Genomic DNA, 10631 nt, shown 5'->3' on the forward strand with positions numbered 1-10631 from the left:
TTCAAGCAAATGCCAAAATAAATAACATAATAAATCTCCGTATATCTGTTACCTAGCTTTGTCTATAAACCAGTGTCCATTTGAAATTATTTTAAAGCAAATCCCAGACATCACATCATTTTATCTACAAATATTTCAATAACTGTAATGCTAAAAACTCCTTCACACACAAATGTAATTTCATTTCATATCCCCCCAAATTTAAATCCTTAGTGTCACCAAATACCTAGTTAGTGTTTACGTTTTGTCTTATAGTTTGTCTTTTCAACATTACAGTGGGTTGCTCTGTGTCTTATTTTTAGGTTTACTTTTTTTTTTGTTTCATGGATTTTCCCTTCCCCTTTCTTTCTCCCAACTCCGAAAATTTATTTTGAAGAAACGTAATAGGTTGACCTATAGAGTGTCTCATAGTTTGGTTGTCTATGTAGTATTTCAGTGTGCTTCCCATCCTATGTATTGCCTGTAAACCATTATAATCTTTTTTTTCTGGCAAGAGTATTTCATGAGGGTGCTGTCCACTTCCATCAGGAGGTGGATAATGGTGATTGTCCCTTTTTTCTGTAATGTTAGCGGCTGTTGACAGTTGCTACCTAGGTCTGTTCATTAGTGGTTGCAGAATGGTATCATCATTAATCTTTATTTATCAGCTGGAATAACTTAAAACATTTAAATGTACTTTTAAAACATGATGTAGAGCCCCTTTTCATTTAAGTAAATGCTAAAACACTAATAATGACATTTGTCCAAATACTGAAATTTTGAGAGATAAGGGTGATTGAAAAATACGTTGAATGTTTAAATTTTATAAACTTATTACAGTAAAAGACACATTAGCAAGAAAAATGGGATCGTTGTGTTTGAAGGGGGGGTATTTTGAAGGCGTTGATGGCAAGTGTCTTTTACGGTAATACATTTTTTAATTTAAACATTTTTGAACACTTCATTGATCTGTCGTTTACAGCATCTACGTTATTCATTGGATCTGGTGCTGTGTGATTTGTGGCTCTTCCCCAAAGTCAAAATGACCATGGAAGGTAAATGTATTAAATTGGTTCAGGACATTAAAGTAGCCATGATAGTGTAACTAAAGGTGTTCATAAAAGAAAGCTTCCAGAAGTGCTTCAGAAAGTGGCGAGAACAACGGGATAAGAGTGTTCAAAGAGGAGTATTTCAAGGCAGATTAATGACAACCTGTCTTACTGTAAGAAGCTCTTAAATTTAAACACTCATTGTATTTTTCAGTCACACCTTGTACACAAGAAAACTGTATAAATGTACTTTTAAAAATGTAAGAAATTTTCTGATTTGTGACTTTGCTGTGCCTATGATTTTTGCTAAGAAATGCTTGCTGGTGCTAATTTCACTTGTTTCTCGTATTTTAACAGGAGCGAGGGGGAATAATGTCACTCACAGAGGTGTACTGTTTGGTGAACCGAGCTCGAGGAATGGAAGTAAGAACACCATACTTAGATACTGTCCGCTAAATATAGACTTTCTTGATGTAATATAAATTCCCCCGACGTGAGTACAATTTGAGGAAGGGTTGTGAATGTCGCAGCTATTTTGAGAAGCAGTGTGGGGCGGTGAAAGAATACTGCTTTGGGATCTAAGAGGTAGGTTGTGTCCTCGGTTTGTCAGTGGTGTGTTGAGTGGCCTTGGGCAGCTTGCGTAACGTGTCAGGGACTCAGTTCCTTCCCTCTGGGGTCAGGGTTTGGGCTGAGCGATACCTTTCAGCTCTGGTACTCTGCATTTGTGTTGCGGTGAGTGAAGCTGTGCAGGAAGCCTGCTCTCCACAGTAGTTCGCTCTTACATTAACTTGGCTGGACAGATTGCCATGTAGGTGGTGTGGAGGGAAGGCCGCCTTGCTTGTATCGTCCGTGGCTGTGAGCTCTCGCTGCCCCGTCACACTCATGGCCGTAGTCTCCAGGGCTCTGTCGAGTACTCTGAGCCCCAGCAGTCAGATGCAGTGTTGGGGTGTCCACAGTCACCTCGGTGCAAATGACTCACACGTGCCTTTCCAGCCTCACCCCAGTCTCAGGTTCAGCCTCCGTTCTGTCTTTATTTGAGTAATATCACAGCTGCCATTGCCAAGTTCTTATTATCCCTCAGGCATTCCTTACGTTACCTCACTTAGCCCGCCGCACCCCCGGAATTCAGTGAGGAACCTACTTCATCATCCCTGTCTCAGGGATAGTTTGGGGATGGGCAGGTTGAGGTTTCGGTTAAATAACTTGACAAAGGCCGTGCCTGGAAACAGTGCGTTAACAGGAATTTAGACCTAGGCCTGGCAGGCTCTGGAGCTGTCCTGTGTGAGCTATGCTTGTCCCCACCATTGCCCAAAAGGATAGCTACTTGTTAGTTATCTGGGACAGTTGTGAACTTGTAACGCACTAGAGTTAGTACAAAATGTACTTAGTACAAAATGAAGTTAAATGTCAGTATCTCAAAAGAATTTTTTTTGTTGTGGTACTGGAGATTGAATTCAGGGCCTTGCCCATGCTAGGCAAATGCTGTGCCACTGAGCCACACTTCCAGCCCTTTTATGTGGCTGTTGGAAAATTTAAAGTCCTATAAACAGCCTGTATTACATTTCTGTGAATAGCAGTGCTGTAATGAATTGAAATCTTTAGCTCTTCTGTTAATCCTTTTTGCATTTTAATGATTAAGGCACCTAAAATCCTTAATAAGTGATAATTTTTAAAATTTCTTATTCTGTTTTTGTGGCCTTTACAGTTGTGTAGCTTCACATTATTAATCTGCAGTGTAAACTGGATTTCTTTTCCCCATTAGTTGCTGTCACCAGAAGATCTAGTGAACGCGTGCAAGATGCTGGAAGCGCTGAAATTACCTCTCAGGTACGGGAGCCTCCACAGGCAGTCTGCCATCTATAATCATGCTGTGCACGGGGTAGACTGGAAAGTTCGGCCAAGTTTACCTCCCTGCGTGGCAAAGCCAAAATATTGTCCTCTTAAAATTACGTTATGTATGACCAGAGTTCTCCTGGCACCACAAATCTTCTGTTATCACGGCTTCCATCCTGTCAGGGCCGTGTCCTAAGGGGGCTGGTAGTCGGACTCCTGTGATTTGTGGAGAGATGAAAATATGCACTCCTCCCAGTCCGAATAACTTCTCCAGTGCTTTGTGTCAGTGTCTGGAGAGTCAGATAGGCAGGTGTTTAGCTCTAAAGTATATTTTCCTTCTAGGTTAAAAAGCAAACGTGCGTCTGTTTTATTGCTGTAGATTTTAGTTCATAATTGTATTACAGTATCTGTTAACTCATGACCCCTTTAGTTCTTTACTTTTGGTCATTTTGTTTTAAATGTTTTTTTTGCAGTTAACATTGTTCTCAGGCCTGGATGTAAAAGAAAGTTAGAAAGCGTGCGGTTCATCTCAATGGTTGGATATTCTAGATGATTCACGAGTCTGTTCTCATATCCCTGCTTTTCAGGCTCCGGGTTTTTGACAGTGGAGTCATGGTTATTGAGCTTCAGTCCCACAAGGAAGAGGAAATGGTGGCCTCAGCCCTGGAGACGGTATGTGAACCTGGTTTCCTCCAGTCGTTAGAGCTTGCCACCAACACCCAAGAGCTTAGCCGCTCAGAAAGCAGGATTTCCGCTTAGATTTAACTTCCCTGCAAAGTAACACTCAGAGACTAAATTAAAAATGGCTCGTTATTCACAGTGAATACGGATTAGTCACAGTCCTACCTTAGAAAGCTTTTGGAAGCTTATTGACCCCCTTACCATCTTAGCAGTAAGGAGAGTGAGAGTGAGAATTAGTGAGGTGTTTGCTTTTTTCTGCAAGCTCTGTGTTAGAACAGGTTTTTAATTTGTTAATCAGAGTGCTACACAGAATTAAACTTCTTCTTTAACACCTACATTAGCAGCATTATAAAACCAGAAGTTGTTCTGTGACATAGGTGCTTCAACAAGTAAATAACTGTAGTTTAGATGTAATTTACTAGCCAAACTGCCAATATTACTTGTTAAGATACCTAAAATATTACTGTTACAGCTTCTATGCTGAGCTTGTACAGTTTGAATACTTCACATTTATTCTATGCCTCATTTTAAGCCAGATGAAAATGTAAAGACTATAGATATTTCTACCACATGTTTAAAATTAAACTGTATATATATATTTGGGTCCTTTACTGGAGCATGTAATACACTCAATTAGAACTTGTTAAATGTTCCTTTTCAGAGCATTCAGTATCCTTTCTAGCCCTTAGTACATTGCTTTGTGACATTATAAAAGGATTCATGTGATATTTTAGCTTCTGCTCTATTTGTTGGAGGTCCTTCAATTTTTGTAGAACTAAGCATTAGTTAAGGTTTAGTTCTATAGTGAAGTGAATATTCTTTGAAGTTTAGTAGAAAATTCAACAAATTGTTTCCTACGTATATTGGTATATATTCTGCTTATGGTTGGTACTTACGTATCTAAGTTAGTCATATTGATTTCTGCTTTGTGTATCTGTTAGGTTTCAGAAAAGGGATCCCTAACGTCAGAAGAGTTTGCTAAGCTCGTGGGAATGTCTGTTCTCCTGGCTAAAGAAAGGTACGTAAGGACCTTGTGCTTCATGAGAAATTCTGTTTGTGTTTCTGGATGGGCAGATGGTTATGTTTTCTTCTCTTCATTTCTAGGTTGCTGCTTGCAGAAAAGATGGGCCATCTTTGCCGAGACGACTCAGTGGAAGGCTTACGGTTTTACCCAAATTTATTTATGACACAGAGCTAAGGGTTTTGTATTTGAAATATGTTGTGTCCATACACTCGCATTGTATAGCAGTTGTATGACATTGAGCAAATTGTTAAATCCTGATAAACTAAGAATTCAGTAGAACTTCACAGTATAATATAAAACTTAAAATCACTCCCTAAATATTATGGTCTTGAAAGCTTATTTAGGATATGTAAAGAAAATACAGAAAACTGATTGCCAGTATGAATGTAAAATCATGCTATATCTGTGCAGAACCTTCAGAGTTTAACTTGAAAAATGGTGGGTTTTAACTTGATTCTCATATCTAACCATTTTATAGAGAATTTAGGTTCTTGGGGAAAGAAAAAGAGAAGCAGCTGCATGTTTGGACAGGTTAGATGATTGTTTTGGTATTCATGGAATTAAATGTCTTTCTCTTTGTCAGATATGCTTGTTTGGGGCAGGAGGTACATGAAGGAGGTGGTTGTTACAGGGTAGTTCAAGAGCCCAACAGCACTGGAACAGAGTATCAAACTACAGAGTGCTGTACAAGGCTCAGCGAAGGGCTTTGCTAGGCAGTCCTCAGCATGTCTCCAGCAGAGTAAATAACACGCCTTTAGGAAAGGAGCGGGCTGGGGTGTAGCTCAGTGATAAGGAACCGCACATAAGGCCCTGGGCTCTCCCCTGCGTAGCAAAAAAAGACTTAATGTATATACACTCAACTAGTTTCTTTTTATTTATTTTTTAGTGATGGTTTCATGGCTGGCATTTAAAGAATGCAACTGTATAATTTTGTTTTAAAAATGCTGTGGATTTTGAAGGTAAATTAGCTCTTTAGCTGTATAGACATGCCCAGAGTTATGATTACAGATTTGGGAGCCAGACAGCTAGGAATTCCCGAGGATTGTTGTGTAAGTTGAAGAGCAGAAGGAACCTTTGACTAATTTCACAGGACCCTTAGTGCTCTTTTACCTGGAAGCCAAGGATGAGAAATGGAAAATAGAAAAGTAATACAGCTCCTTCTTCTCTTCAGAAGAGTCTTAACTCTGACTTTAAAAATCTTTCTGTCATATTCTAGCAATATTTTTTTCTTCTTTGCCCTATACATTGTAAGTTGTGTAGAGAAACTAGCTCGGTAAAAATTGTTAGCGAGAGATATAAACTGGCCAATATCACATGCAGATTGCTTGAATTTTAAAGTGGACTGCCTGACTTCGTGTGTTACTGCTCTCCACTGCACGGCGTGTTGGCATTACTCATACTCAGGGACCCACAGGACAGAAGGAAACTTTCCAAGACTGATTTGGGAGTGGAAAGCAGGCAGTGGTTTTCGCCAAGCCTCCAGAAGGGACAGTGTCTCACCGGGGGAGCCCTGGGGCCAGGGGAGGGATGCCCAGGTGCACACTCGGGGACCTCTAAGCAGGTTTTCAGTGGGAGGGTGTAGATGCCCTCCGGGGACGTGCTGAGGTCCTCAGCCACGGATCCAGGGGATCTCAACCCTGTCCCTTCCTGAACAGTGGCTGTTTGTGCTTTGTGTCCTCCGGTGTTGAAGGAATGCTGGTGCCAAGGCATTCTGCTTTAGTCTTCATTTTCTAAACCTGTCACCGACTGTTCATTGTGGTGACAGATCCCTTAATTACCTCATTGCTCAGCCTCAGGTTTATTTGGGGGGTAATTCAGTAAGTGTCTGGATGCTCACATCTTTTAGGGGTTAGTTGGACCATTGTGTGTGTCTTGCCTCTCTCTGAGTTGCACACACTGTCACATGGCTCTGGCAGACTTGCACACACATGTACAAATGCACACAACCATGATATCTCATCTGTCTGAGCTTCTTAAAATTGAAAGAGATAAAGGATCTTGTTTCACCAATTGAAATAGTTGCAAGTAAAGTTGTTGGAGCTGCTGGATCTAGCTCTTATGGTTTGGATTCATTATGGTAAACCTACATTATTTAGTGTATTTATTTGCTTTAGTGTGGCAACAGATTAACAAAAATGGGGTAATCTGAGTTGTATGAAGTGAACTAAAGAGGAAGAAAAATGACATGAATATACTTTGCAAATGTCACATCACTTAAAAACAAGTATGACTGATTTTTATTATTGTATTTTCAAAGTGGGCATTCTTCACTGTTTCCCGACCTCTGTATTTTTACTTTTTGCCAAATGAGGTGTTATTTTGGTCCTTTATTGGTAGAGGTCAACCAATCTGGCGCTAGAAGTGCAAAAAAGTTCTGCCTTGGTGCTTCTCACTGGTATAATTATTTTTGTTTTCCTATCTTTGCTCTTAAGAGCGTGAATCTCTTTGTAGCTTTATGGTAATGGAATATTTCTAGTCATTATCTATGATAATTTTTTTACATTGTATGAGTGAAGGTTGTTTTCAGGGTTAAGTGATTGGTGTTAATGTATATAAAGTAAAATTATTTCAAAACTTTAAAATGATTTTCTTATCTTGGTATTTTTAAAAATGTTCTGAAAAATATATGAAAATGATAGACATTTAGTCATACGAAGTCAGAATGTTAAGAATTTTTTCTTCTAAATTTTATAATTAAGCATTGCCTATAAATATTTATGACTTTGAGGTCTTACTGTTTTAGTTACCTTTAAAAAATGGGAAACGAGGCATGGACTGTTGCTTTCCTTCTTTTTTTCTTGAAATTCTTCATGTGAGTTCCACTGTGGACTGATTGTGGATGTGCTATGTCTTGCTCTCAGTTACCAGACTGGGTGGACCAGACATAAATCCATCGTGCTGGTGTCACACTCAGATCCTTAGACCGGTTCTCATCTGCCCAGCAGTCAGAGAGCCTTCACTTTGGTGCAGTGGAGTCACAGCTTGTAAGGTGGTTAGGTTTTAAAGACTGCTGAAGACAAAAGTAAGCACGCTCAAAGCGATCCTTTAAAATCCCTTAAATTGCCAATAAAATTCTAATGGTTTTAGTCCCTGTAGAGTGCTATGTAGGTCTGAATATATCATGCAGATAGTAAGTACAATGTATAATAAAACTGCATACCACCAATAGACTTTTTCTAGTATTAATAATTACACTGTTTAAATGTGTGTCTTTTTGCCAGTAGGTATGTTTGGATTTATGTAAATGTATTGCCCATGCCGTCCCCATCTAGAGTGTGAGCTCCACAAGGGCAGCGTTCTTTTCTTTGTTCATGAATATATCCTGAGCCTAGAACAGGGCCTGGCACACAATAAACATTCAATAAAGGTTTACTCAGTGAATGAACTTTGATGTATATACCTGTTTATACTGTGGCTTCTCGTTATCCTACTTTAGTTCTCATTCAGTTTATAAAACCACTCTTGGTACTACATACAGACTTTGTGAGGCACTCTGTGGGACTGTGGGCACTGGGGAAGATACAAAGGTGAGTGAGATACAGCCTGCCCTTAAGAAGGGGGCCTCACTGGGGAGACAGACAGGCGGCAGCTTTCGTTGAGGGGAGAGTAGCTGCCCTGGCAGGGGCATGGGAGCCACGCTGTGGAGCATGGAGGAGCCTTGAGTTTTGGTGTGGGGCTTTTGGGCCTCTGTGGAAGAGGAAGGGCCTGGTAAAGTGGGCTCACAAAAAACAAGAGTGCCCCTAAACGGAAGGCATCGGGTCAAGGGAACAGTATGAGGTGTGCCCCTTCCTGTTCCTGGACACGTCCCCTTGTCTGTTCAGACTTCCTTTTATTACTTCTTCCCACTCAAGCACATAATCCAAGTCATACTTTGCTCAGTCCTGCCAGCTCTAGAAAAATCCTTCTAGTGCATAGCTCTACTGTTGCTGAACCCTAAGAGTTATTTTCTGGTCACATGATTATATTTTGTCTTATTCTTAATTATTGTCTTGATACTATAAGGAAACAGAAAGTGGGCTGCTTTGAAGTTCAAAAACTCACAACACCTCTCAACCCTCACTGTCCTGGGTCAGTGACTCCATGGTAGACTCCTAGTTGAGTACTGATTTGAGTGACCTGCATTATAGTGCTGTCTTGAGTTGACAGACCCAGATCTGTGTCCCTTTACAGTTTTAGCCAAGAAGCCTCTCGATCAGATTTGTCATGGTTCAGCCTGCCTGAGATCTGTGCTGTCTTACTCAGATTCCAAGACATGCCACATCGGTGATGTGGGCAGCACTCCCAAAAAGTCAGGTTATGCACCTGCATGGTCTTGCTTTTACAGGCTATTATTACAGTGCAGAAATCGGGTCATTCATGTTCTTCCTTGTGTCCTGATAGCAAATCATGAGTCAGTTATGGCTTTCATCTCAGAGAATTACCTTGGGAGACAAAAGATCTTTCCATGTGTGGATAGGGAGTTATTTTGTACAGTTTTGCATAATTTGCACAGATCACTGCACCAGTTGATCCTGCAAGAATTAAAAGTGTCTTGAGAGCTGGTTTTAGTTCCGTACTGACAAGACCATACCATTCTTATGAAAGCATTTTCTCCTCTTTTTATGTTGTCTTTATTTCAGAGAGGATTAAACTGCATCTTAATTGTTTAATACATTTGGCAATAATTTTAATTAAGACAAAAATGACCAAGCATCTCAATAAAGCTGTTAATTAAAAAATGACCAAGTACATCAATAGAAACACTTGCACCTGAGTTTAGGTCCGCCTACCAGCCCCCCAAGAGCGGGTTTGTGGGAAGAACGTATCTTTCAAGTATTAACATATATAGTAAGTTGCTTTCTACATGTTTCACTTAACCAGTACAAAACTTTCAACTGTTATACTTTTTATGGTTTAGAGAAGAGTAGATTAGCATTTTAGGCAGCACTGGAATTTAAGCCAGCTTTGTCTACTTCTAAAGCCCTCTCCCCTGAGCTTTTGCTTTCACAGCTGGAAGTGCTAGGGGCTAAGTGGCATATATTTGAACAGGAATCCTAACTTGAGTTGATGTATGGATGTTAGATTAGATAATTCTACTAGCAGAGATTGGATGATCTTAAAGCTACCTTTGAAACTTGGATTGGAAGGACTTGATTAGTACTGCTAGCGTTAACTATTTGAAAGGTAAGAATTTAGAACATTGGTTTCTATGATAGGTAAGCAAATAACTGCTACCTTTTAAAAAAATGAAGTGATCAGTTCAAGGATCTGCAAATTGGCGTATTTTTAAACGTTAATAAAATAGTGGTGAAATTTACAAACAAATGAAGTGGAGAAGTTCACGACACAGCAGAACAAACCCGTGTAATCCATCCCCTAACCAGTAGAACACGCGTCACCTCCCCAGAGTTCCCTGTGTGTCTTTCCAAGGGCTGAGCGCTGATCTCAATCACCATACATGAGTTTTGTGTGTTAAATGATATGCTTAGGGATAAAAGAAAGCAGATGATAAACTGCACTGCACATTAGTCCACAAGCACAGCTTGATGATTTGGAAGTCTGTCCTCTCCTTTAAAGAAAGAACTTTAACATTTGCATAGTTTACTTTTTAAGTGTATAGCTATTTTTAATTCACCAAACCTGGCACCAGGAGGAAAAAACCCAAAGGTGCAGTTTACCTGAACTGTGTTCTTTTTCAACCCTTCCGGGACGTTTGGCAAATCACATTTACAGCCCATACATATGTCACTTGAATGATTTTTCTTGTGGTCTTATAAAAAAATGACTCTGGGGTAGAAGTGATTGAATTTGAAGTGTGGGGAGACTGCGGGTTCGCCCTTAAAACCTGGAGTCCGAGCCGTGGGCTGAGGCGTGCGCGGGTGTGTGGTGAGGGACCTGCGCCGGCGGCCCTCACCCGCATGTGTGCCCGACCTTCTCGAGCGCGCGTTTCCTGCCAGTTTCCCGTCCGGCAGCTGGCGAGTTGGGGGCGGGCAGGAAAGGATGCGCGGCCCAGAAGGGGCGGGGGCAGCCCTGGCCGGGTCCGGACTGACCCCGGCCCCGCGGTGCCACCCCCGGCTGTCCGGGGC

General features: G+C 40.8%; 1 protein-coding gene across 1 annotated transcript in view; it reads left to right on the forward strand.

The window, feature by feature from the left end:
- Vps36 (vacuolar protein sorting 36 homolog (S. cerevisiae)) overlaps positions 1-7951 on the forward strand; it is a gene marked incomplete at its 5' end in the record, with an annotated part of 23528 nt that extends 15577 nt beyond the window's left edge. The window contains 4 exon segments of the mRNA XM_013515869.1: positions 2791-2855; positions 3449-3533; positions 4484-4560; positions 4647-7951. Of these exon segments, the coding sequence (XP_013371323.1) occupies positions 2791-2855; positions 3449-3533; positions 4484-4560; positions 4647-4740 (321 nt within the window).
- Between the last annotated feature and the right edge of the window lie 2680 nt (positions 7952-10631).

Source organism: Chinchilla lanigera, unplaced genomic scaffold, assembly GCF_000276665.1.
Source record: "Chinchilla lanigera isolate Chin_1 unplaced genomic scaffold, ChiLan1.0 scaffold00030, whole genome shotgun sequence".
Taxonomy (NCBI): Eukaryota; Metazoa; Chordata; class Mammalia; order Rodentia; family Chinchillidae; genus Chinchilla; species Chinchilla lanigera.